Raw genomic sequence first — 27797 nt, forward strand, 5'->3', positions numbered from 1 at the left:
TAAACTGTTGCTTGACCTTTAATCAGAAGGAGTCTTTTTTCGTGTGGGGTGATCCCTCTGGGCATCCCCTCCCCAGGGATTTGCTTTATCTCCTTTATCTCTCGAGGTTATGTCAGCAACCTGTGTCCTGGCCACAGCTTGAGCCAATTTGCTAGTGTTCCCTGGAGAAGGCTTGTCTTTCTTGTTCTGTGACAGCAGCAGCTGCTGAGGTTGCACATGGCAGAGAGCAGAGGAGGATGGTGTTAGGGATGGGCTGGGTCAAGTATACTGCAAAAGATGAGCCTAACCCCAAACTAGCAAGTGAAATTGTGTACTTGCCTTGCATCTGGGGTTCTGCAATAGAAGACTTGGGATGATAAAAATGTGGAAAATAGATGATTCAGAGAGAGAGAGAGAAAGAGAACAGGTAACTAGCTAGAGAAAAGAGTTTTTAAGAAAAAGAACAGGGTCACAGTACACTGTCTGGCTCTGCAGTGCACAGCTGACATGGTCATAATTCAAGTGACAGTTACTGGTGTGAGTGTGACAAGACTATATTGGGATGATGGGTTAAAGAAACTCTCCCCTCGGCAGAAGTCAGTAATGCTTACAACAGATAAACAGGGAAATAGAAGTGTATGAGTATTATTTGGAAGTATGAAACTCTGGAGGAAAAAAGACAGGTGAAGGGTTAAAAGTGTTTCCAGGCATCGGGACTGTGATAGGGCAGAAGGCTGTGGTTTTCAGCCTATGTCTTTTGGTTTCATTATCTTTTATTAATTGTCCCATGCATGTAGACCAAAACATTTTTTTAAAGAGAAGTTCTGCCAGTCATAAGACTTCGATTTCTAGACAGGAACTGAAAAAGCTCCTCTAGTACAGTTTCCACCTGTGGACAGGTAAATGCCCCAACCCAGGTGGCTTTTAGAACACCCTGCTCAACCCCTGAAGAAATTACCAAAAGAAAAACAACTATGGCCTGAACTGCCTGGTGAAAGGTGTGTTTGAAAGTGACAGAGAATGTTGGGAAATGATCACTGACTGTTGAAAGGTTGTCATGTGCCCACGAGGTGTCTCCCATCAAGGTTGAAAGGGAAACTGGAGTGGGGGCCAAGCCAGGAGACCCTCCAGTCCTGGCATGTCTCCAGCTTCACTGTGGGACTAGAGCAAGTCATGGCCTCTCAGTTCCTGTTGCTGGACAATCCAAGCTTTGAGTTTTCCAAGGGCTTTTACAATTGTGCATTTCTCTAAGTGGAAAATGACAGCAAGTAGCTTTCTGTTCGCTGGGCACAGCAAGGAACAGAGGGAGAGATAGATAACAGACAAGTGAACAAATAAGATTCTTTGGTCCCTGGCCAGTGTGGCTCAGTTGGTTGGCGTCATTCCATAACCAAAAGGTTGGGGTTTTGATTCCCTATCAGGGCACTTACCTCCATTGTGGGTTTGATTCACAGTCCAGGCGCATATGTGGGGCAACCAGCTGATGTCTCTCTCTAACCTCTAACAGATGTTTCTCTCTCTACCATCCTCTCTTCCTTCCTCTTTTTCTGAAAGCAATGAAAAAAGAAATCTTCAGATGGGGATTAAAAAAAAAGCTTCTTTGAGACAGTGAGAGTTTTCCCAAGAAAATAAACGAGGGTGGTATAGACGATGCTGGCGTAGGATAGATGATGATAGGATAGGCATTGCTGGCAGGGGCATGGGTACTTTACCTGGGTGGCCAAGGTCTCTTCTCTGGGGAGGGAATGTTTGAGTGGAGACCTAAACTGTGTGAGAGAGCCAGCTGGGGGGGGGGGTGGCAGGAGACAGTGCTCCAGGGAACTCTGGTCCAAGGCACTGAGGCCAGGCCAGTCTGGCAGAGCAGTGTGTCCTGCCAGGACAAAGAGAGGGATATGGGGTCAGCATTCAGAATCAAAAATTTTTAAGGGAAAATAAGTTTCTGTGCATGACGAGGATAAATTTGATGCTGTCTGGAGTTTGGTGGGCCAGCCTTCGTCCAATACCCAGCCCAGGGAGTTGTCTGTTCTTCGGTACCTCCTGAGAGGGCCTACTGAGTCCCTGCACAGGAGTAGAATGTGGGAAGGAAAGGGCACTGCTGGGAAAAGTGGCGGGGGTGGCAGAGGCTGGTCCATAGTGGCCAGGAATGTACTTCCAGGGAAAATAAGGGATGTTAATCAGTCAAAGATATGACATCAAGGCTTGCCCACTCATCCAGGTCATGCACAAGTTGGTCCAATACTTTCTACCCACTGAAGATTTTCTTAAGATCAAGGCTGACACAGCACTAACAGTTGCCAGGGTGCTTTGCAGTAAATCAAATTTTAATTTAATAAAAAATAAAAATAAGATAAATTAAATGTCCATATCCTTTGGCCCAGCACCTCCACTTTTAGGAATCTGTCCATGCAAAGAAGTTCAGGGATGCTCACTGGAAGTATAGTTTGGAGTGGCAAAACATTTGGAAATGACCAAAATGGGCATGGGTAGGGAACGAGTTGAGTAGATTGTGGCATAATCACACAGTGCAACTTCAGGTAGCCACTCCAAGGATAAGGTAGATTCATATGGAAAAGAATGATCTCTGGAGGATATTATTAAGTGAGAAAGGCTAGGTTGACTTAGCTTAGACTGTGGCCAAATGAGCTTGGTGTAGCTCTCAGCTCCACACCCCTGTTCCCTACTAGCCTCCAGGCCCCGCCAACCATGGGAAATTTGGATTCTGGAAGATCAGACACACCCACTCCCTAGTCTAGAGAAGAGGTCTAGGGAAAGGCAAAGCTCTGCACAGTGGCCCCTTGATGGCTGAATTCCACCAATCCAAAAAGTGAACGCTGGATGTCTCCTCCAATCAGGATTGAAAGAGTGAGTGAGGGGTGGGGCATGAGGCCAGAAGTGTTAATCTGGTGCAACTTCCTCCACAGGGAAACATGAGGAGCAGGGAGTAAGTGTTCCCACCTAACAAACATTCTTGTGAGGGGTCATAGGAAACTGTGAAGAGTGGTTGCCTATAGAAAGGGAACAGGGAGACTTACTTGGACTTAACAGATGCAAGAGTAAAGGGTCATTTCTAGTCCCTCTTAAAGATTCAAGGAATCTCTTCTACTTATGAATAATTTCCTCCAAAGCTCTGGTGAGGTCACTAGATCTGAATTCCAGAAGTCATCATGGGAGAGGAGTTCCCTAGTCCCCAATTTTCCTGGATGCTGAACAATTTGAACCAATCTCTAGCTACCTTTGTATGCCCCAAGGCCTTTTTCTTACACTGGCCTCAAAACTTGACCCCTTGTAAAAACTCACCCTTTTCTGTGCAGGAGCTTATGCCTACTGTGTGGAATTCAACTGAAATCACTCTCTGGTGTTAAAGCAATGCTTTCCAGACATTAGGCATTTGAGAACCACTCCCAGGATTTTTCCTAACACCAAAGACCACCTGTCCTTTCATTTACATAGTATTTTTCTTAAATGAGTGACTTTAAAATTTTCAGTAAATTTGTTTTAAGGAGACTTTATATCACTAGTATAAATGATACTTCTAAAGAAAGAACCTTAAAAAGACATTATACAGGTCCTGGCTGGTATAGCTCAGTGGATTGAGCACGGGCCTGCAAACCAGACAATTTCGGTTCGATTCCCAGTCAAGGCACATGCCTGGGTTGCAGACTGGTTCCCTGCAGGCCAGTTCCCAGCAGGGGATGCACGAAAGGCAACCACACATTGATGTTTCTCTCCCTCTCTCCTTTCCTTCCCCTCTAAAGATAAATAAATAAAATCTTATAAACAAAAACAAAAACATTATACTATCAAAATAACATTGTTTAATTCTAGGTACACATTATGGCCTACCCAAAGTTCTCAGTATTGTTCTTGTTGTTTGAAAACAAAATAGCACATGTTAGAGACAGACTAGCACCAGACTGGGTCTTTCTCTTTGGTGGACTCAGAAAATTTAGAATGAGGACTTTCTCCTCAGATGGTTCTATGTTATTTGATGCCATACCAATGTACCACCCAAAGTTATGCCTTGTAACACATGAATTCCACACTTTGGGAAAGACTGAGTTAAAAACCTTTTTTCCCCTTTTCTTGAGTCTTCATTATATGTCCATAGGTATTGTGTCATCTGAGCTGCACAATATGTGAGGCCATTATCACCCTGAAGTTTATGGCCTTGCCGGATGAGATTGGCATTTTGGTGTTCCAGCTGTTATTAAAATAACAACGCTGTGGTACATGAGCCCTTATTATTGTGAGGGTCAGAAACACATCTCTTTGGAGGCAGCATATGCTGGCAGCTAAGAATGACGCAGGCCTAAACAAAGGGGGATTTGTTCTTTTTAAAAGAATTGGAAGAATCTGAGCTAGTTCACCGGGTCCTTCCAAATGACAATGCACGAGTTGCAGCTGCAACTGCCCAGACTGAGCTCTGCAGGCACACAGGTTTGGCTCATTGTTAGTGACTCTTGGGTCTCAAAGAATGGCCTTGGTCAGGGAAGGAGGGAGTGAGCAAGGTCAGGGAGGAGAGTTAACAGATAAAGTGGGGAGGGTTTTGTGCAGTGCAGCTCTCTAGGTGGGAGAGCTAGTATGAGGAAAAGGCTTTTTTCATGCTTCTATTTCAGAAGTATCAGTGGATGCTCAAACTAGTGGAGTGACATTTCAATGAGAGATCAAATCTCTACGCTGTTTAAAATACCTCTCCAACATGGATGAAACATTGTCCTAAGTGAAAGAAGTCAGACACAAAGGACGGTATTTATCATTTCATTTACATGAAGTATCCAGAATAGGCAAATCCATAGAAAGTAGATCGGTGGTTGCCAGGAGCTAAATGGAGAGATGAATAAGAAGCTACTAATTAATATGTACAGGGTTTTCTTTTGCAGTGATGAAATGTTCTAGAACTAGACAATGGTGAAGGATATACAGCCATTGGATGTTGTGAATATACTAAAGGTCACTAATGATAACTTTTATATTATGTACACTTTACCTCAATAAAACATATGCCCTCGTACACACACAAATTGCTTTTTAATTACAAATGAGAAATATACAACGGATAGATCTGGTGGATCTTAGCCACTTTATCAAAGTTAGCATAACGACTAATGAGAAGACCAACATCTTGTGCATCCTGGTGGGATAAGCGTACACGGAGGACACGTTGCTTATGCAGTATTCCTACCAAAGGAGCAAACCCCAAGTCCAGTCGTTATGAAGCATCAGATAGATTGAGGGACATTTGACAAAATAAAGGTCAGTACTCTTATTTAATATCAGTGTCATGAAAGGCCAGGAAGGGCTGAGGAACCATTCTATATTAAAGAGACATGAAAACAAAATGCATCATCATTTTGGATTTGTCCTCAAGCAGAAAAGAAATAGCTAAGGCCATTATTGGGATAATTGAAGAAATTTGAATATGGTTTGTAGGTTAGATAATAGCATTATACTATTCAAAATTTCTTTTTAAAAATTTGATTGTATTTATTTATTTTTAGAGAGAGGGGAAGGAAGGGAGAAGGAGAGAACCATCTGGGGACCTGGTCTGAGACCCAGGCATAAGCCCTAACCAGGAATCAAACTGGTGACCTTTCAGTTTGAGGGACAGTGCTCAACCCACTGAGCCACAACAGTTTGGGCTATGCGAAATTTCTTAATCGTGCATATCTATTGTGGTTATGTAAGAGAACATTCTTGTTTTTCAGAGAGAGTCACACCACAATATTTAGTCACACAGAAGTATGATGTACGCAACTTACTCTCAAAAGATTCAGAATAAGTGTGTATGTGTGTGTGTGTGTGTGTTTGGAGGGAGAGAGACTTAAAAAATAAAACTAATCCACTTAAAACTGGTATCACTATGACATCATAAATAATGAAACCAAGGTCTGATTTGGACAATATTTTTGTAAGTGAAATTAAAAATGTTACATTCTATAAAACTTTAGTAATAGTAACTCATCACAAATTACTGGAATGAATGAAGAACGAATGAAATGAAGTGTTGATTTCAGGGCTTGGTAGTGTTCACTTTTCCAACTAGACTGGTTGATGTGACATCTTTACCTTTGCCTGTCGTTCGGCCAAGATGAAAGTAATGTTTGTGAAAATGTTTGAAATCTTGGCCACTTTTTCCAAGGGTGACTTTTAATTCCTTGATATCTAAATCATTCTTTTGAATGCTTTTTTCCCCAACATCATCCATATTTATCTTTTTCTTCTTTTATTGCTAACAAGTCCACCTCAGACAAGTCCTTGCTTATTAATGCCTTTAGTGCCTTCTGAGTGGTTCTCTAGTGTCACTTTCATCAACTTGGTACAACCCTAATTCTCTTGCAAGATTTTTAGTTTTTACAGTTGCTTCTTGTTGTATGTTATTTAGACTATCCAGCCATAGTAAAAAATTTACTCTGAGATCTCAGTTGTTTAATATCTAAAGGCTTATTTCTCAATCATGGTATCTGTCCAAAGTGTGAGGCTTCAATGTATTGTGGTTGCACCATCCCAACTACTTCATCAGGGGGAGGGAGCAGGAAGAACTCTCACCTGCTTCTCAACCCAGAAATGCTTCAGACCAGCAATGTCACCCTTTGCTTGCAGCCCATTGGCCAGAATTAGTCACAAGGTCCAACCTAACTGCAAGGTGGTCTGGGAAATGCAGTCTTCCCATGCTCCAAGGAGAAAAGTTGAATGGCAGCTGTCTGCCACATGGTGCATTTGTGGTCAGATGTTCTAATGAGAATAAATATTAAGAGGAGGGGTGTTTGAGAGGGGATTAATTATATAAACTGTCAGATTACTAGGAAGTCTTTTTGTATCATGATCACTTCTGCTTTATTAGTCAGCAGGGACTGTGATAATGAACACTCAACTCAGAGGGTGAGCTTCCTCTGGTGCTGTAAAATTCCCAGAGCATTGCCTGGTGGGTGGGAGATCCAAACAGCATTTTAGCTCACACACAGTGATGCCTTTCTGAATGAGGGATTCTAACTGGTCCTCACCCCAGATCCTCCACAGGGAATATTTGGTGTTTGGGTGCAACAAAGAACAGCTTTGAAGAGCTAGACTTTGTCTGAGCTAGACCTTAGTCTGCAAGCAAGAAAAGGCAGAAAGAGCTGTTTTTTATTTTCCAAAACCCCATTCAAAGTTGCTTATGTTTTTATTTCAATTTTGCTGTTGACAAATCTGAATTTCTCACACCCTCTTTAGCACATCTCTCTCTCTCCCTCGCCCTACCGTGCCCTGTGAAAATGTTGGTGCTTCTGGCTTTCATCATCATCTTCCACATCACCTCCGCGGCCTTGCTTTTCATCGCCACCATCGACAATGTAAGTTCCCTTTACTTCTGACCATCCCAGAACCCCTGCATCCTACAGTCAATAGCAGGATTGAGAACTGCCCAAGGTGATTACAATCTGGGGTTGTCCTGCCTACCAAGGCATGCCTGTCCCCATAACCTGGGCCTGAGGGCTCTGGCCTAAGTGTTGGGGTCTGGCGCATCCATATATTGGTGGGCAGGGACGTTGTCCTCTCATCCCTGATTCCTCCAGAGAGCCTGGCATGATGCCATGGTTGTAGGAAGCCATCTGAGGACTCAGCATAATTTCAGCCCTCTTAACTGAGGTCAATGACTCAGCATTGGCACTGTTGCCACTTTGCACTGGATCATTCTTTGTCGTGGGGCCATCCTGTGCACTATTGGAGGTTTAGCCTCATTGTTGGTCTCTACCCGCTAGATGCCAGCAGCCCTCCCACCCCTACTTGTGACAACCAGAAATGTCTCCAGACGTTGCCAAATGTCTTGTGGCGGGCAGAATCATCCTTAGTTGAGGACCAATACCCTAGACACCCCTCCCTCACCATAGGTGACCCATCCCAGGCAATCTCTGGTCCTCCTGCTTCGGATGTGTCCTTACTGACAGGATCCCTTGTTGCTGGCCCACCTGGCCATGCCCTCCTAGCAGAGCCCACACTGGGAACTTCTTCGACTCTGCCCATGCTCCTATGAAAAAGTTAACTCTTTCCCTTTAGTATCAATCTCTCAGCTATATGGCAAGAATGTACTTGGTAAGTAACCTATTGGCATTAATATCCCTCCCAGCAGGAAATAAGCTTTTTACCAAAGGTCCTCTATGGCCCACACCTCGATCCAAATGCCTGGTGTCAATCCTAATAATTTCAGACTGCAGCAACATTTGGAGTCAGAAACACTGCTGTAGAAGCTAAAAAATGCACCTTGCAAGTGGCCATCAGCTCTGCCTGTATACAGTTAATCATCCTAACAGTAATAACATAGACCATTAGACCTCCTTTCACTTAGAAAGCGTTTACTCTGGTCTAGGCTAGGCCTTTTCTACATGCAGCATCTCGGTTGATCTGCACCTTAAGTTTTTGAGATGGGTCCTCTCCTAGCACTGCTTCTGATGAGGGAACTGGACCTCAGGGCAGTGAGGGTACCTGCCACTCACTGCAGTGAGTGGCAGAGCTGGGATTTGACCCATTCCAGACCTCCTGGCTTTATATCCTGTAAGGGCAAATAAGTACAGCGATCAGGTTTGGGTTCCTGCAGGTTCTTGAATAGCCGCCCTGAGTGGGTAGGGCAGGGATCACATCGATGCCATAGGTTAAAGGATTTGCACCTTGCCATTATCCGAAAGGCCCATGCATAGTGAAATAAATGGTACTGAATGTTCTTTTAGAATTTCCTTTTTCTATTTCTTGCATTGGGTCCTTTGGGGTTCTGAAATGGTTGCAGGCATAGTGAACAGGATAGACGGACATTAGGGGCAGAAAAGCTATAAGCCACAGCACTGCTTAATACTATGGAAGACTCCCGTGTATTTATGTCACAGTGTCTCACTGAGAAGACTCAGTCTTCTTACCAGCCTGAGTCACAGGGAATTCATGAGTTAGGAGTGCTTGGTGCTGTAGTGGGGCACATAGTGGGAGCTCAATGAACCTCTGTTGACTGGATGAATGGGTGGGGGAGATTCCAGGCTTTGGGGGGATGGAAAGCAGAAGGATGGCCTTCTGGGGCAGGTGGAGACAGCAGAAGGACAGAGAGAATGAAACATTCTCTCTGAAGGTGGGAGAGCATCCATGACAGGCTTCTCCCCTCCCCAATTTCATCCTTTTCTCAGGCTTGTAAGGCTTGTGGAATTTATTACCACTGTGTATTTATTACCACCCACTGAGCCTCATCTTCTCTCCTCCATCACATGGAGAGACCAGCAGTGTGGACATCAACTGGGTGCTTGTTGGAAATACAGAATCTCAGGCCCCATCACAGACCTCTTGAATCAGAATCTGCATTTTAACCAGATCCCCAGGTGGCTTGCATGCACACTGCAGATTGAGAAGCACTGGTCCCAAACATTCATTTACCCCAGTGCCTCACACTTTATCAGGAGTCAGTATTTTCATAATGAACAATCAGCCTTTCCCTTTGTTTCCATTTTGTGTTACAGGCCTGGTGGGTAGGAGAAGGATTTTTTGCAGATGTCTGGAAAGTCTGCGTCAACAACTCAAATTGTACAGAAATCGGTGACAACTATTCAAGTGAGTGTAAAGCTGATTGAGAAGGCTGGGTGAAAAAGAGAATGCTCAGGAGAAAGGCTTCCCATGTTGTCTGACTTCTCATCCTCTCCTTCACCCGGCATTCTGGGAGGGGCCTGGCTGGGGGCTCAGCAGGCTGCAGCAGGGACAGCGTGGACTGGAGACAGGAGGGGTGTGGAGAAGGCAGGGGCTGCAGGGGACTCCAACCCCACCTATGCCGTGCCCACCCTTCTCTGTTTCTCGGCTAAGTGGAGCTTCCTTTCTCATGCTTTCTGAACTCCAGCCCTCATCTAGAATCTTGTCCCCCTTCTCACTTATCCAAGCCTCCCCTTTACATAGACTCGGAGACTGTCTCTGATATTTGTGTCACTTCCCTGCACCTTAAGAGCCTTGAGAGCTGGCTCCTTTGTGAGCTGTGTGATCTTAACTTGGGGCAGGTCATCTGAGCACTAAGAATATCAATATCCTCAGCTGTAAGTGTAGGTAATAGCAATGCACCTGCCCTGCCTGCCTCTGTACATAAGCTGAAGTACTTCCAAAAGGCTTTGCAAATGCAGAAAATTCCACTTCAAAATATGCCAACCACTCTCCTTCACTCTGGAGAGGATGGTTCAATTTTCTGTTATAAAACTGATGGAAGAGGCACTTTGGGCCCTATTGCCTGAAAAAATACTGGATGTCCAGTTAAATTTGATATCCCAGATAAACCATAAGTAACTTAGTTTAAGTATGCCCTAACTATTAGCACGGAACATACTTATACTAAAAAAATTATTTGTTGTTTAGCTGATATTCAGATTTAATGTGCATCCTGGTTTTTTGTGTTGGTTTTTGCTTGTTTGCCAAATTAGGGCAATCTTATTTAGGGGGCAAGGGACCCTGCTCACTGGCTCCTAAAGTCTCACCTTCCATCAATAACAATGTCAACACTCATTATACAAGCAGTAAAAATAGCAACAGAAGGCATCATTTGCTAAAGGTTTACTGCAAGGCACAGGGCTAAGTCCTTTACATAAGTGATCTCATAGCCCTATCCAGCAGGGACCATGGGTCGCATTAGATGGGGAAACTGAGGCAGACTGGAAACCCAAGGATACATATCCAGGAATAAGCGATGGAGCCAGGATTTCAATCTAGACGTGATCGATTCTGCAACCTGCATTTTAAACCTCATCATGTGGTCCCTGCCACACCCTCCCCGTATCAGTCTATCTGCTATGCTAAGCCTTGACCCTGGGAGCAAACATTCTTCCCCGTGCTCTGCGAGCCCCAGCTGTCGCCAGTGTGTGTGGTCAGCTGGGAGGGCTGGCTGTGCTCTGTGGCAGTGTTTCCAAGCCTCTATTATGTGTGCTCCATAGTCTCTACCTGGAATGATTTAATTCCCAGTTACTTTTCCTTAAAATAACAGGGGTTGGCAAACTGCCAGCCCAGTTCAGTCCAATTAGATAAGTGGGGCTTTTACATTTTTTAAGTTTTTTTGTCTAAACAAAAAAAGCTCTTTAAAAAAACTTTTTAAACAAAACAAAAAAACTCAAAAAAGCAAAACAAGAAAATGCAACAAGAGACTACATGGCCATAAAACCTGGAGTATTTACTGGTCTGATCTTTACAGAAAAAAACATGCCGACCCCTACTTTACAATAGTTCACTTTTTCCTTACATTCATCTACTTCAAAAGGAAATTTACATCCCCACATAAATGGTAATCTGGTACCTACCACTCTCTGTAGTACCACTGGTACTCTAAAGGAAGGAAAATTTATTAAAAATGCCACATTGGCCCTGTCTGGTGTAACTCAATGAGTTGAACACCAGCCTGCAAACTGAAAAATCACCGGTTCGATTCCTGGTCAAGGCACAAGCCTGGGTTGTGGACCAGGTCCCCAGCTGGGGGTGTGCAAGAGGCAGCTCTCCCTCTTTCCCTCCCCCTCTCTCTAAAAAGAAATAAATAAAATATTTTTAAAATGCCACACTGAAAACCAAATGTTATTAAATCCTCACCAGATGTACCTACCTCTTGAAGGCCCTAACATTGTTTCTGGTTCTTTCCTGTTAAAAACAAAACAACCACTGAACCCAGATATTATCGAGTGTTATAAAAGTGCTAAAGTGGCGGCTGGAAAACTTTTTCTTCAGGTCCTTAGACATTCAAACAAGGGCAAAGTGAACATCCTCTCTTTAGGCGAGTTTCGTGGGTTGGTGAGCTGATTGTACTCCGCCTATACTAAGCTCACTGGCCACCAGCAGAATCTTCTGCACCTGCCCCCCTGTTTTGAGAAACCCTATTTTAAGATCTTGTGCCCTTTTTTTCCTAAAGCCATTGTCTTAATATGTCCAGACTGCCGTAACAGGACACCAATGACTGGGTGGCTTAAACATCAGACATTTATTTACATCTCACAAGTGCGGGCAGATCTGGTGTCTGGGAAGAGCAGACATTCTTCCTAGTTTGCAGACAGCCTGGTTCTCGTGTCCTCTCCTGGCAGAGGGCAGAGAGAGGAAGCACGCTCTTGTGTCTGTTCTTCTAAGGGCACTAATCCCATTCCTGAGGGCTCCACCCTCATGACCTAATAATCACTTCCTAAAGGCCCCACCTTCACACTCGGAGTGAGGATGTCAACCTATGAATTTGGGAGGTGACACAAACATTCAGTCCACAGCAGCCATGTTTTCCATATTTGTCCCATCACCCGAGGTACTTGCTCAAAACAGACTCCTGGTGCCCGCCCTACTGCCTGCATCACAACCTCAGGAAGACAGGCCCAGGGATCTGCAGTTTTAATAAGCCCCCAGGTGGTTCCTAGAATTGGGCGAATTTAGGAAGCAGCGTTGGAAGCCAGAGGGCCATTCTCCTGGCCGTGCATTAAACTTGACAGGCCCCTGCATGTCTGATCCCAACCCCACCAAAGATTCTCATTTATTTCATTTCAGTGTAGTCTGCTGGATAGCTTTGTAACGGAGCTATAATTTGCAAGCAAGAAAATGCAGACTTCTTAAGGTTTCGGTTCAAAGAGTTCTGACAATTATGTATATACCCATGTAACTGCTGTCAAAGGCAAGATAGAGAACATTCCATCACCCCAGAAAGTTCCCTTGGGCCCCTTTCAGCTCAGTTCTCACCACCCCTGCCCCCAGGGCAACCACTCTGACTTCTGTCACTACAGTTCCGGGTTGCCTGTTCTTGGACTTCATATGATTCGATCATGTGGTATGAGGGGGGCGGGGGGTCTGGCTTCGTTTCTGACTGTAAGCAATGGGGGAGGGGCCCCGTGCTCTCCCGTGATCCTAACGTGCAGCCAGAATGCACTAAGAGCCATTGCTCTAAAAGGTCATTAAGTACTGGGAATTATGCCTTCCTCTAGTCACTTTTTAGACAAGATTGAAAAAAGAAAACAAAAAGGTTTTCCTTAGATTTTCCTCTGCTGCTTTGGGCTCTGTCCCTTCACCCATCTTACTGTCTCCTGGTGATAACATCCGGCCTCTATAAAAAACTTCCTTTGGGGGGCACCTCTAAAACCCTTCCATGGGTAAGTTTACCCACTCTCCCAGCCTGCTGAGGCAGAAGCTATTACTATCCCCATTTCACAGGTGAGTAAACTGAGGCCCATGCAGTCCTGGTACTTGACCCCTATGTACACCTGTGTTGCAGGGCTCCAGCTGCGTCCTTCCCTGTGCAGCGCCCTCCCCCAAGACTGGCTCCTTTCTCTGGTCAAACTCCCCTGTACCAACCTGCCTCCCCTCAGCCCCACTCTCTAAGGCCAACTGAAAGAAACATAACTTTCATTTTCTTAAATAGCAAGAGCGGAAGGCTCACTCTCTTCAATGTGCTTACAGAAGGTCGCTCAGTCCTATGAGCCCCAAGAATCCCTCCAGAGGTCTCTCTAAAGTGCAGACACCCTGTCCTGACCTGTCCCACCCTGATCTCTTGAACTGGAATCTGCCAGATTGGAACCTGAGGATTCGTACTTTTTTAAAAAAAATCCCCCACCGAAGAGCCTGGCATTTGGGAGCAGTGACCCAGCCCAGGGGGAATGCAGTGCAGGTGGTTCTTGATAAGGTCCAGATAAGGACGCAGTATCATCAGGTCAAGTGCGCGAATGGACACTGGAGGGAGAGGGGTTGGGTAGACTTCTTGGACACCCTGTGCTCGTGCTGTGCAGACCACAACCTGACAACCTGCACTTTTGTCTCATCGCACCCACTCGAGCTGTCACTGTCACTGCACCCCGGGGGCCCAGGCGGCCTGTGGTCCTCAGTCGTGTGCTCTTGTCCTTCCCCACAGATTACTCCACGATGCAGGCAGTCCAGGCCACCATGATCCTGTCCACCATTCTGTGCTGCATTGCCTTTCTGATCTTCTTGCTCCAGCTCTTCCGCCTCAAGCAGGGAGAGAGGTTTGTTTTAACCTCCATCATCCAGCTCATGTCATGTAAGTGAAACGACGGCATCCTAGAATAAGCACTCCCTTCGCAGCCACCCACAAAAAGAAGCCAGGAGTGGCATGGCAGGTCAGGATTTGGAAAGGAGACGTTGGCTGCTGTGCCATGGTGCCACCATGGGACGTTTTATATTTCAGAATTTGGAGGTTAGTTAGGGGGTCAGACAAATCATCCTTTCTGAGTTTGAATCTCACCAGTGAGTAGGAGTTGGCTATAGAATGTGCTGTGTTGGTACAGAGGGGAAGGAGCAGTGTGTCAGGCAGAGGGAACAGCATAGCCAAAGCCCTGTGACAGGAGAGACTGAGCGCTGGCTGTGGGGCTGGAGTGTGGAGCTGTGGGAGAGGGAGTGGGGGCTGCAAAACCACTCCAGAGAGGCAGCTGAGGCCGGACTTCCTGGGATGTTGCAAGCCTTCTAGGATGGGGGTCTTTGTTCCAAGCTGGTGGGAAGCCATCAACAGATTTGTTTGTCTGTTTTTAAGGCTAGTTGGTGTTAGAAGTGCCCACTGTGGGCCAGGCCTTTGGGGACTTGGAGATATAGAGATGAACAAACAAGACATAGCCTCCATCCTGGAGTGACTTATAGGAAAAAGGTGTCTCAGAGCACTTTTTTCTACTTAATGAATTTAATGAGGCTGAAATCAGGTGAAGAAGCCTTGTGCCACATCATCGTTTGCTGTTGTTTCTCAGTGACGAGTTAAAGCTTTCTGATGACAAAACTGGAAGCCACTTCCATTGTCCTTTCCAGTCTGGAGTCGATGGGTGGCTTGATGAGGATGAGAAATCTGGGCTTTGGAACCAGCCCGCTGCCTGGTTCTAACCCCCACCTCCTCCTACCTGACTGCCTCCCAGACTTCACTGCTTGCATCCCAGGGTCAAGTCCAGTCCTCAGTACATTACCAGCACACCAGGCTAATCTGTGTGCATGGGACAATCTATTTTAATATTGAGTCCTGCATCCCAAGGAAACCCTCAGTCCTGGGCAGAGTGGGGTGATTGGTCACACACAACATCCTCTTGAGGCACGTTGACTGACAACCCAGGGCACAGGCAGAGGATTAAAGCGTTTTGAGTATAAAAGACCCTGGAAGGTCACTTGGTCCCCAAGCCCCCAGTCTGCAAGGATCCCTCTGCGCACCTGTCTAAAGTGCAGGCCCCTAGCCCCATCTTGACCTCTTGAATCAGACTCTGCTAGGTTAGAACCTGAGGATTTTTATTCTCACCCATAAGCCCAGCACTTGGGAGCAGTGACCCAGACCCAGTGAGGCAGAGGAGCAATGCGACCTGCCCAAGGACACCAGTGGGGGACGTCTGCTCTGCCTCTCCCTTTACTTTCTTTGTATCTCCCAGTAAGAGGCATGGATACCCCACTACTCACCCCATGAAAGGCAAGTGATTCTCATCACTTAACAGGCAGAGGGGGAGTTGGGGAATTACCCACTGAAGTTTATTTTCAGTCATGTCTCTATTTGTCTATTTGTCACTAAGGCCATTTAGTGAAAACTTGTTACCTAATATATACCTACATAGGAAAATTCCTTGGTTTTAATACAAGAGTCACACCCTCCTTTTCCATCCACAACAACTCATTTGACCATTTTCTGGTCCAAGGACCTGCCCCCCTCCTTCTGCCCAACCCTGCAGTGTTTAGACACCATAGCAATCAGTGATGTTCCTGTGCGAGCACCAGATGCTCTAACTTCCCAAAGAGATGCGATGCTAGGGCAGCTTGCAAGAAGCAAAGGAAGAGCTGAAAACCTGGCCTTGTGTAGAGGATCCAGGCAGCAGAAACTGATGGGCAGTCGCTTCAGAGAGATGCTGGCAGAATCAGTGCAGATCAGAAGACAGTGTGACTTTGCTCTAGATTGAAATCTCCAGAAACAACAGTTTGATCAGCAGATTGTCATACACTCAACCCTGAGCCAGACAAAGGCTGGGCACCCTGTTGGACAGTCCTACCTCTGGCCACGGAGGCAATAGGTCCTCCAAGGAAAATCAGGGTACTTAACTTCATCCTAGCATTAATGTCTGTAAATCAAGTAAGATGCTTTTGACTGCAAATAAGAGAAAAATCCGGGTAACAATGACATCAGCTGCAGAGACTTTCGCTTTTTTTTGTACAACAGATAGCCTGGAGGTGAAAGGTGCCAGAGTTTGTTTGGCAGCTCAACAGCAGAATCACAACCCCCCATTCTTTTCATTCCTTTATGTTATTATCTTCAGAGTGTCATTGATAACACTCTCATGGCCCACAAAGGCTGCCACAGCTCCAGACATTCCATCCTGACCTAACAGTATCTAAAGTCATATTCCAGGGAAAGTACAGAGCTGAGTAGTTGGGGCAGAAATTGTACGGGGCCTACAAAGCTTAAACCATTTACTGTCAGGCTGACCTCTGGCTTAGATCAATTATGACTCACCCTTTGGGCTGGGCACAAGGCTGCCCAAATAAAAATTAGGTTCAGCGAAGCAAGAATGGGAAGAAAAATGGTAATAGGGGAGGCAGTGATAATCTGCTGCAAATATTAGTTATAGTATTTCCAACAGACTAAAGTAAATGCCTATAATAATAAGAGCTTAAATTGATCTTCCCCTCTGGCCGAAGTCCTTTGAGGTGCCTGGGACACACCACAGTCCGTGACTTACTGGTGTCTTCACTTTCTCTGACAGGTCTGTGTGTCATGATTGCAGCTTCCATCTACACAGACCGACGGGAAGATCTTCACGAGGGAAACGCCTATCTCTATAGCCAGACCTCGGATGGCAGTTATGGCTACTCCTTCATCCTGGCGTGGGTGGCCTTTGCATTCACCTTTATCAGCGGCCTCATGTACCTGATACTGAGGAAGCGCAAATAGACGCCAGAAGCTCAGTTGATTTCACCGCAGTACAAAATCCACATTCAGATAACCATTTTGTATATAATCATTTTTTTTGTGGTTTTTCTAGCAAACATACTGTTTCCTTTAAAAGCCAAAAAAAGAGAAGAGTTTTTGCATTCTTGAGATCAGAGGATAGACTATGAAAGCTGGAATTCAGAACTCCTGCCCATCCTAAGGCCTCAACAACACAAAGCCAAAAATCCAGCAGTGCTCAAATCCAAAAATGTTCAGCAGGATGTTTCTTAACCACAGAGATGTGATGGGGTAACAAGAGACCAAGAAAGCCAGGTCTGGGGCGTGTCTTCCCCTAGGTTTGGGCCACACCAAGCTCCTTTCACCTCAGCTTCCCTTCCCGAATCTCTTGGTGTTGGTGGTGGAAGGTGGGCCGTGGTAGGGGGGTAACAGGTGAGGGATGAAACCTCAGGTATTTAGCAAAGTTCCATGTGAATAACACGTACGGACCCTGCTGTTCTGTCTATATCCAGACCATAGCCCCTAATTGCCTAGAGTGGGCTGGGTCCAGAAAACTCCACCCAAATTTGCAGATAACATCACCTGCTTGCCTTAGGGAAGTGAGGGGAGCAGTGGTCAGACGTGGGCTCACCCTGAGGCAAAGACTTTCAACCTGGGATCACTAGCACATCTCGTAAAATGCAGACTATCAGGTCCCCTCCCCAACCCTACCCCAAACCTACAAAATCACAGTCTTCAGGGATGGAGCCTGGAAGCCTACATTTCTAACAAGCTCCTCTGTGATGCTCATATGCCTTAAAGTCAAGGACCACAGCCCCTGGGCGAAGGGAGCAGAGCTGCCTAACAAATGTGAAGGATCTCATCATATCAAGCTAGGGAGGTGGGTCTAGACCCCACTGCAGACCAAAGTCCTGGTCTCCATCAGCTCTTGATCCTTCACTGTCTCTTCCACAGCTGTTCTCATCTGGATCACCAGAACTCCAGTCCCAGGCCACACACCCCAATAGCCAGCCACCCTGGGGAGCGCAGCCTTCTTATAACCCTAAGTCAGAGGACCTCTCCCTTCTCTTCCTGCCCTGCCTATTAAACTGGCTGGGCTTTACTAACCCCCTTTCTAGAGCCTCAGAGGACCCATCCACCATTCATTCATTCAGTCCTTCCTTCCTTCCTTCCTTCCTTCCTTCCTTCCTTCCTTCCTTCCTTCCTTCCTTCATCAGCGAAAGTTATGGAATGCTTGTATGTGCCAGGCATGGAGATACCATGTTGAGATAATCTTATTGGGCTCATTGTTTAATGGAGGAGAGATTAAAAACTAATTAGGAAAACTAATTGAAAACTGATGAAGGCTGCAAAGAATGCAACCAAGGATTGAAAATCGAGGCTGGTGGGGTGGGAGGGAACATGCTGCGTGCCTGCCTATCTTTAAATTCTGCAGGAGGCATGGAGGTCAGCCTAAATAGCACTCACTCAGCCCCTACGGATGGCATTTGCTGGGCAGCATCATCTGTTCTGCCAAGAGAACATTTACTTCCGTGGAGCATCCCTGGGTCCCGACAGCCATTGAAGCAGAGGAACTCGTATTGCCATAGTGCTCACTTTAATGGGCATCAGCCTTGCCAGGGTCTGGGTGGGCGAACACTCCAGACAATTCTGAGACCATGCTGAGAAAGTCAGCTTTGGGGAGTTTGTCTTTAGGTGTAAGAGCACCATGAGATGTGGGGCTCTGTTGGGGACCCTGGGAAGTGCCCTACTGAAGAAGCTGTTTGCACCTCACTGCCTTTTCCCTCTGGTGTTTTGAGCATGCTGCTGAGGAGTCATGCCTGGGCTGGCGTGCGACCTCGGCCATGTCTCAGAGCTCGGGTGCTACTTCAATGTTTCTGCACTTGACCTGCTGAGTGGCATGATGTCAGCCCAGTTCCACTGTAGCTGGGGAGGCATCTGTTTTGAATAGTATTAGGGCCACTGTGGACTCCTCTTCAGTGCAGGATTTGATTTTTCTGTCCATTTACTCATTCATTCATTTATCATTTGTTCATTTGCAACAGAGGACTCCATGCCTACTATGCTCCAGGCACTGTGTGAAGCTCTGAAAACACAGGAGGGAGTAAACCCAGACATCCTCCCTGAGACAGGACACCCTCTCCACAGAGAGGCCACTGGCACAGTGCAGGGTGACACTGGGCCAATGACAAGACTGATGGCCACCTCCTGGCAGACTCATTAGGCATGTGGTGGTTAGGAGCATGTCACACCCTTGGGGTTTGCAGGATGCTCCATGAGGCCTCTGGAGGAAGGTGGGTCTCTCATGCCCCAAGCTTTCTACCCAGCGGGCTTTTCTATAGTTTCCTGGTGGCCACAATGGAAAACAAACAACCCTCAGAACCAGCTATATGGAAAGCCTAATCCCTAATCAGTGCATGAATTTCCTTCTCCAAAGCTTCAGGGGTGCTTGAGAATCTGAAATGACCCCGTGGATTTTCCTGGCCAGTTGCCACTACTGTGTAGCATTCAGCTTCCACAGTCATTGCGATGCTGAGATTTTGTGAAACGTGAGCGCTGCCTCCCTGCATTGGGGAGGTGGGGAAGGTGAGGCTGTGAGGGAGAAAACACCCAAATTTTTTACCTGTAGGCAGAATCAGCCCTCACTTGGTGCTTACTATCAGTTATTCAAGAACAACAAATAAAATTAACTGAGACATCCAAGAAGCAAACATTAGGGCCAAATATATTACTGGTAACAACTGTATTTGAAGGAGCTGTAGTTTGCGCATGTTAGGACATTTTTATACAGTACTGTAATTCTTTCATTGAGGGGCTATGGATGGAGACAGACTAACTCGTTTTGTTATTTGCATTAAAATTACTTTGGGTCTCTGTTCAAATGAGTTTGGAAAATTGATTTGTTGCTCTGAGTGAATGTAGATATTTATACCTGAATACAGGAAAATCGGAGACTTCCCCCACTCCTCCATGCTCTGCTACAGGTTATTTGCCTGTGTGCATCCCTAATCAACAGGCTGGGGTCCTGGGATGCTCTGTATTACTAATGATGAGGACACCTGGACCCCCATGCCTGTATGTAGACACACTAAACACAGTAGGTTAGATAGGAGCTGTAGCATCATTTAAAATCTGCCTGGGTGGGGAATTACTAAACTCGCTAATGATTCAAAGGCTACTTACCATACAGTGCATTGGACAGTTTTGTATACCGGGGGAGCGGTGGTGATCGGGAAATGCAGGGAAAGGCCTAGAGGTTAAGTTTGGATCTTGGTTTGTGGACAAATGTGATTCTTAGGGTAGTTAGATACTTTCTACTTAATGTGCCTTAAAAATAGTACATTTTCTATGTTTTGTATAATCTGAAACTGTACATGAAAAATAAAGTTTAAGACCAAAGAACCCAGAGAAACAGACTCTAATGTTCCCAACTGTGCCAACGTCTAAGTTAAAATGCTGCCGTTTTGAGTGGCAGAGGAGTCATTTGGTTTCTAATCAAGGAGATAATGTGGTTTTTGCAGCAAGCAGTTGATATCTGACAGCTTATCACACGACAACCTCCACTGCCTTTGCCTCCAGTGAGGGGAGGTGTTGTGGGGGGGGGGGTCCTAGATGAATAACCAGCAGCTGCACAGAACCTGTGCTTTGAAAGGGTCCCACACTTGGTTAATGATCTGCTATCATCTTTAAACATTTTTTAATAAAAAAGATATTATTTACTTATTGTAGAGAGATGGGAAGGGAGGGAAAAAGAAGAAACATCAATGTGTGTTTGCCTCTTGAGCACCCCCTACTGGTAACCTGGCCCACAATCCAGGCATGTGCCCTGACTAGGAATTGATCCAGCAACCCTTTGCTTCATAGGCCCGCGCTCAATCCACTGAGCCACACCAGCCAGGGCCATTTTAAAATTCTTAATGATATTTCAGCAAACAGCCTCACATTCTCATTTTGCAATAGTCTCTGCCAATTACGGAGCTAGTTCTGTTTTTTTTTTTCCAATTACAGTTTTCATGCAATATTATTTTGTATTAGTGTCAGGTATATAGCACAGTGATTAGATGATCATACTTTACAAAGTGTTTCCCCTGATATTTCCTAGCCAGTCTTGTTCTTTAGTTTGTATTTAATAGTCTTCTGCTTTAAAAGGTTGAGTGATGAAGAAAATATGACTATCTGCACAGCATACACTCCACTGAACAAAAGGAAAATTCAGCAAAAAAAATAGAGATTGAGAGATCTTTAATTATTATTTAAGGAATACCAAAAGTAATAAAAGTTCTCCATTTAGGAAACCAACATGTCCTTATCTCCACACAGGGGTTGCAAACTCAAACTTCCAGGGGCCACTGTCCATATTCTTTATTTCTGGGTTTTTGATTTTTGTCCATGTGGCAGGTGGATGGAGGCACTTCCGACAACTCAGTTTCATATTTCTTCCATTCAGGAAATTATCTTTTTCATTCACCAAATTTTTGTGGCCTAGCATGATTTATTCTGGAGTATGAAATTCTATGTCCAGTTTAGAACTTGCCTTGCCCATCCTTGCAAATCTCCAAATCCTTGGAGTCTCCATCCATTTAAATTGTAAGCGTCAGGCAGAAAGAATGTCAGTAGAGCCATCTTTTCTTCCATTTTGCCATTAGATGGACCATGTTTGCCCTAAGATTGACTTTCTCTTGTAGGAGGGAAATGGCAACATTCAGATGTGTTTCTATAGCTTTTTTTCTGCTACTACAATACCCACAGGGACATGGTTGGTGTAAAATTGGTGGTAATTTAAACCGGGTTAAACTGTGGACCATGGACTAAGTCAGCTCACTGCCTGATTTTGTAAAGTTTTATTGGCACACAGCCACACCCACTAATTTACATACTCTTCCTGTCTGCTGTCAGAGACGGAGTGGAGCAGTTACAAAAGAAACTATATGGGACTTCCAGCCAAGATGGAGGCATCGGAGACAACAACAAATTTAAAAACAAAAAACAACCAAAACTGACAGAAAATCAAACTGTATGGAAGTCTGACAACCAAGGAGTTAAAAAAGAAACATTCATTCAGACCTGTAGGAGGGGCAGAGAGGGCAGCTGGGAAGAGAGGGCGGTCCCACATTTGTGTGCAGATAAGCCTGGAGGAACAACTGGGGAGTGAGACAGACCTTTTAACCTGGGGTTCCAGCATGGGAAAATAAAGCCTTAAAGCCTCTGACTTAAAACACCTGTGGGGGTTGAGGTGGCAGTGGAAGAAATTCCCAGTCTCACAGGAGAGTTCACTGGAGAGACCCACAGAGTCCTTGAATGTACACAAACCAGCCCACCCTGGAATCAGCACCAGAAGGGCCCAATTTGATTGCGGGAAGGAGGGAAAGTGACTGAAAACTGTCAGAGAGCAGAACAAGCTGCACTGTTCCCTTGCAGACCCCTTCCCCACATACGGCATCACAATCCAGCTTGTGGATTGCCCTGCCCCGGTGAACACCTAAGGCTCTGCCCCTTACTACATAATGAGTGCACGGACACACACACACAAAAAGGCCAAAATGAAAGAAAAGATCAAAGCTCTAGAAAAAATACAACTAAGCAACAAAGATAGCCAACCTATCAAATGCACAATTCAAAGCACTGGTAGTCAGGATGCTCCCAGAATTGGTTGAGTATGGTCGCACAGTAAAGGAAAAAATGAAGGCTATGCTAAATGAAATAAAGCAAGATATACAGGGAACCAACAGTGACAGGAAGAAAACCAGGACTCAAATTAATAGTGTGGACCAGAAGGAAGAAAGAAACATTCAACCAGAAGAGAATGAAGAAACAAGAATTCAAAAAAATGAGGGGCGGCTTAGGAACCTTCAGGACATCTTCAAACATTCCAACAACCAAATCATACGGGTGCCCGAAGGAGAAGAGGAAAAGCAAGAAATTGAAAACTTATTTGAAAAAATAATGAAGGGGAACTTCTGGCAAAGTTCCCAATCTGGCAAAGGAAATAGATTTCCAGGAAGTCTAGGAAGTTCAGAGAGTCCCAAAGAAGTTGGACCCAAGGAGGAACACACCAAGACACATCAAAAGTACATTAGCCAAGATTCAAGATAAGGAGAGAATCTTAAAAGCAGCAAGAGAAAAGGAGACAGTTACCTACAAAAGAGTTCCCATCAGATTGTCAGCTGATTTCTCAAAAGAAACCTTGTAGGCAAGAAGGGGCTGGAAAGAAGTATTTGAAGTCATGAAAAGCAAGGACCTACATCCAAGATTGCTCTATTCAGCAAAGCTATCATTTAGAATGGAAGGGCAGATAAAGTGCTTCCAAGATAAGGTCAACTTAAAAGAGGTCATCATCACCAAGCCCTTATTATATGAAATGTTAAAGGGACTTATCTAAGAAAAAGACAATAAAAAATATGAACACTAAAATGACAACAAACTCACAGTTATTAACAACTGAACTAAAACAAAAACAAAAACTAAGGAAACTACTAGAAAAGGAAAAGACTCACAGAAATGGAGATCACATAAAGGGTTATCAGTGGGGGAGTGGAAGGGGGAGAGAGGGGGAAAAGGTACAGACAAAAAGTAGTATAAATGGTAGGTAGAAAATAGATGGGGGGTGGTGGTTAAGAATAATATAGGAAATCTAGAAGCCAAAGAACTTACATGTACGACCCATGGACAGGAACTAGAAGGGGGGAATGTGGGTGGGAGAGTGTGTGCAGGGCAAAGGGGAATAAAAGGGGGAAAATAGGACAATTGTAATGTTCAAGCATAATCAATAAAATATATTTAATTTAAAAAGAAACAAACTATATGGATCACTAAGCCTAAAATGTTTACTACCTGGCCCTTTATGGAAAAAGTTGGCCAAACCTTGGTGTAAACGAAATGTTTTACAATAGCACTGTGAAGGCCACTGCTTCCCAGCTTGGAATACAGGTCTTCACTGCCCTCTGCTCTGCCACCTCCCCTCGGCCAATTCCACATTAGTGCCTGTTGCTTGTCGCACCCAAATTTAGGATTAGGGTTTTTAGTTGCAAGCAACAGTGGCTGCGGTGATTTAGATAGGAAAGGAATTTACTAAAAGGAAATCAGCCCGGGCCAGGTGACTCAGTTGGTTGGAGCATCGTCCCATACACCTAAAGGTTGTGGGTTTGATTTCTGGTCAGGGCATGTACCTGGGTTGCAGGTTTGATCCCTGGTTGGGGCCCGTTTGGGAGGCAACTGATCAGTGTTTCTCTCTCACATGGATATTTCTCTCTTACTCCCCCTCTCTCTAAAAATCAATAAAACATATTATCAGGTGAAGATTTTTTTTAAAGAGGATATCATGTAGCATGCAGGCTTGGAAGTATGCAGCCAACCACACTTCACCCGATTGCCTCAGAGTCTTTCACAGAAGAGTTTAGTAAGGAGATGACTGCCATGACCAGATGGTACCACATGCACCAGGAACCTGATGTTACACAGCCCATACCTCTGACGGAAATCACCTGTGCTACCTCTACTTTTTTTTTATTCTAAACCTGGCTGGGTCAGGTGTCCATGTCTTTGTGGCAAAGGAGGCTGGAAAATGATTACTGGGTGTGGAAGGGCTCTGCCTGCAGGGCCTCCCTGGCTGCCACAGATGAGAATAAGTCTACTGAGACAAGATCTTTTGGGGAGGAAAGGTGGCCAATCTCTGAAAGGATATGGGCCAAGAGCCTTTTCCTCAATGGGCTTTTATTGGGTTTGTTTTGCACAGAAATACAGGTAAAGCTCATTAATCATCGTCGGGCAGTAAGGATCAAACGATAGATAACAAAGAATTCTGAGGGCCTATTTTGAGTCAGGGTCAGATAGCTAAAGAGCTATAAAACTTTGAGGAAAAAACTCACTTCTTGCTTGGAGCCTTATTTAATTGAGAGCATTCTAAACAAAGAAGGTTCCATAGGATTTTACATATTCTTTCTTAGGCCTGATTGCCCTAGGGAACCCACCCTTTCCAGCACAGGGCAATACCCACCACTAGCATTATTTTTCAGGCTTAAGGCATTGTCTCAGGCTTAAAGCAGGCAGGGATAGTAAGGCAGCCAAGAGATGAGGAGATTTTTGCAGACAGAATGAGGACTCAGGCTATGTCAAAGACAAGGGGTGAGGGTCCATCACCTCCTTTTGCTGTAGCCCCCAAGTCCTTCCCTGGGGCCTCCACATGATCATGCTTGTCTTAGATCATTCCCCTCTTGGGGAATCATTCCCCTCTTGGCTAACCGACCAAGCACTGGGGGCCAGTTATAGATGAAGTAAAAAGAGCAGAAGCGGTGCTCCTGCCAGGGAGATAAGCTTTGTCTCCTTAGTGGCTTTTGGTCTGAAGGTCGCTCACTCAGCCTTAAGCCATGAAGGGTTACAGCTTCTGAAACAAGGCAGGGAAGTTCCCAGCGACTGGGCATTTTAAATTTATGTGGTGGGTGGTAAGTTCCCACCCATCAAGACTCAGAAGGAAGGGAATTCCTCAACAAAGGAAGGAGTTCAGATACTGAGCAATTGAACAGAATGTAAATGCCCATTAATACCATTAGAAGTTAGTTCCCTACTTACCCACAGCTAAGCTAGTGCTTCCCAAACTTTATTCACATCCCACCTATATTCTCTTTTATTTAGGTGTGAACAGCCTGCACTATTATTTACTGAACATTTTTCCTTTAAATCAACTTTCAAATATAAACACTTATGTAAATGTTATATACATTTATTCAAAATGAAACTATAAAGTAAGTTGAAAATCAGCATTGGGGTGGCATATTTAAACATGGTACTTAAATCCTCTTACAACCACAACAAAATTACAACTAAAGTACAGAACAACCGTCATTCGGAAATACCTGAAATTTAGCTGAACAGAAGTCCTACAACTAAAAATATAAAGAAGCCACATCAAGACTGCTAGGAGGGCATAGAATGGGATGGTTTCACACCCAGAGGTGGTAGATAAAAATCTGGAGGAATATCTCACATAACAATGTGCCCTTTGAGGAGCGAGGGGACCAGCTCTACACCAGGCACCCAGCCCAGGGTTCCAGTACCAGAAAGAGAAGTCCCAATGACTTCTGCCTTTAAAAACCAGCAACTGGATTGTGACTGAGTGAGATAGAGGACCATTTGTGTCCCAGGAGATCCTCTTAAAGGGCCCATGGAGATACACTGGGACTCACTCCCTCTGAGTGCCAGCACTGGGGTGCTAGGGATGTATGTATGAGGAGGAACTGAGTTGTCTGGCATTGGGGCAAGAGCTGGAGGAGCAGCTTTCTCCAAGACAGAAGTGCTGGCAGAGCCCCCCCCCACAAAGAGCTGGCAGGCAGGCACCATATCTGAAACTACATCAGCCTGGCTCACGATATTCACCCCACCCTGGTGATTCCCTGAGATTCTGCCTCACCCAACTTGTAGGCCCAACCCAAACCATTTTCAGTGTCATTTACATACAAAAAAAAACTGTCTTGGCTCATGCTTTGGATTTTCCTAAAATCTCTCAAACAAGCAGCATCTGGCCTCAGTGTGCCACGTACATCTTGCTAAGTGGCCCCAGGCCCAGCACTAGCAGCAGCCTGCTGTGGTTTGCAGCTTGGCCTCTCCTGGGAATCTCCAAGCCCAGCACAAGTAGCAGCCATCTGCAGATTGCTTTGTAGCTTATGCTGGTGTCCCAGTGCGGGCCACAGTTGGCAACTGACCTCCAAGGAGACCCCAAAGCCAGGGTGCCCAGTAGACAGCTTTAGGACACATGAAAGCACCACCCAACCTTTTCTACAAGGGACACTCTCAGTGAGTAAACCCAGCAGGGACCAGAGCCCTGCTGAAGTAAGTCCTGCTCCATGGGGTCAGCCCTTGCACAGCTGATCCTCCAGGGTGGTCATAGACAGTCCTTGCAGACAATTGACCTGGGGAAAAATCCCTCCCTGGGGGAAAATCCCAACAGCAATCAAGGCTCAATTACAAAAGGAGGGAGTACATAGCCCCCACAGGGTGTGCACCTGGAATGCCCAGCTCCACTGGTCAGGGAGGCTGTGCCACTGAACCCTAAAGGACACCTACTACATTAGACTACTCTCCCAAGCCCAGGAAACATAGTAGCTATACCTAATAATAGGCACAAACACAGGGAGGCAGCCAAAATAAGGAGACAAAGAAACATGTTCCAAATGAAAGAACAGAACAAAACTCCAGAAAAGGAGGTAAACAAAATGGAAATAAACAATCTATCAGATGCAGAGTTCAAAACACTGGTTATAAGGATGCTCAGTGAACTTGGGGAAGAGTAGGTGAACTTAGTGAGAACTTCAACAAAGAGATTGGAAACATAAAAACAGAACTAGAAAACATAAAAAGAACCAGTCAGAAATTAAAAATACACTAAGTGAAAAGAAGAATATATTACTGGGAATTAACAGTGGGGTAGATGAAGCAGAGGATCAAATCAGAGACTTGGGAGATAAGGAAGCATAAAACACCCAATCAGAACAGCAAAAAGAAAAAAGAATCCAAAAATGGGCATAGTATAAAGACCTTTGAGACAATTTCAAGCACACCAACATTCACATCATGGGGGTGCCAGAAGGGAAAGAGAGAGAACAAGAAATTGAAAATCTTGTAAAAAACATGATGAAAAACCTCCTTAACTTGGTGAAGGAAGTAGACATATTATACAAATCCTGGAAGCATAGAGAACCCCAAAGAAGATGAACCCAAAGAGGCCCACACCAAGACACATCATAATTAAAACGCCAACGGTTAAAGACAAAGGAAGAATCTTATAAGCAGCAAGAGAAAACTGGTTAGTTATCCGCAAGGGAGCTCCCACAGGACTTTCAGCTGATTTCTCAACAGAAACTTGGCAGACCAGAAGATGTTATTAGCAAGAAATATTCCAAGTGATGAAAAGCAATGATCTACAACCAAGATTACTCTACCAAGCAAAGCTATGATATAGAATAGAAGGACACATAAACAG

General features: G+C 45.1%; 1 protein-coding gene across 1 annotated transcript in view; it reads left to right on the plus strand.

Moving 5' to 3' along the window:
- Window positions 1-20231, plus strand: part of EMP2 (epithelial membrane protein 2) — a 36109-nt gene extending 15878 nt beyond the window's left edge. Inside the window, exons 2-5 of the mRNA XM_053672167.1 lie at window positions 7189-7307; window positions 9447-9537; window positions 13817-13963; window positions 16641-20231. Coding sequence (XP_053528142.1) covers window positions 7230-7307; window positions 9447-9537; window positions 13817-13963; window positions 16641-16828 — 504 coding nt within the window. The 5' untranslated portion in view covers window positions 7189-7229 and the 3' untranslated portion in view covers window positions 16829-20231. The remainder of the gene's footprint in view (window positions 1-7188; window positions 7308-9446; window positions 9538-13816; window positions 13964-16640) is intronic.
- Window positions 20232-27797: the final 7566 nt, after the last annotated feature.

This window comes from Artibeus jamaicensis, unplaced genomic scaffold (genome assembly GCF_021234435.1).
Source record: "Artibeus jamaicensis isolate MK-2021 breed Jamaican fruit bat unplaced genomic scaffold, CSHL_Jam_final contig_729, whole genome shotgun sequence".
Lineage (NCBI taxonomy): Eukaryota > Metazoa > Chordata > Mammalia > Chiroptera > Phyllostomidae > Artibeus > Artibeus jamaicensis.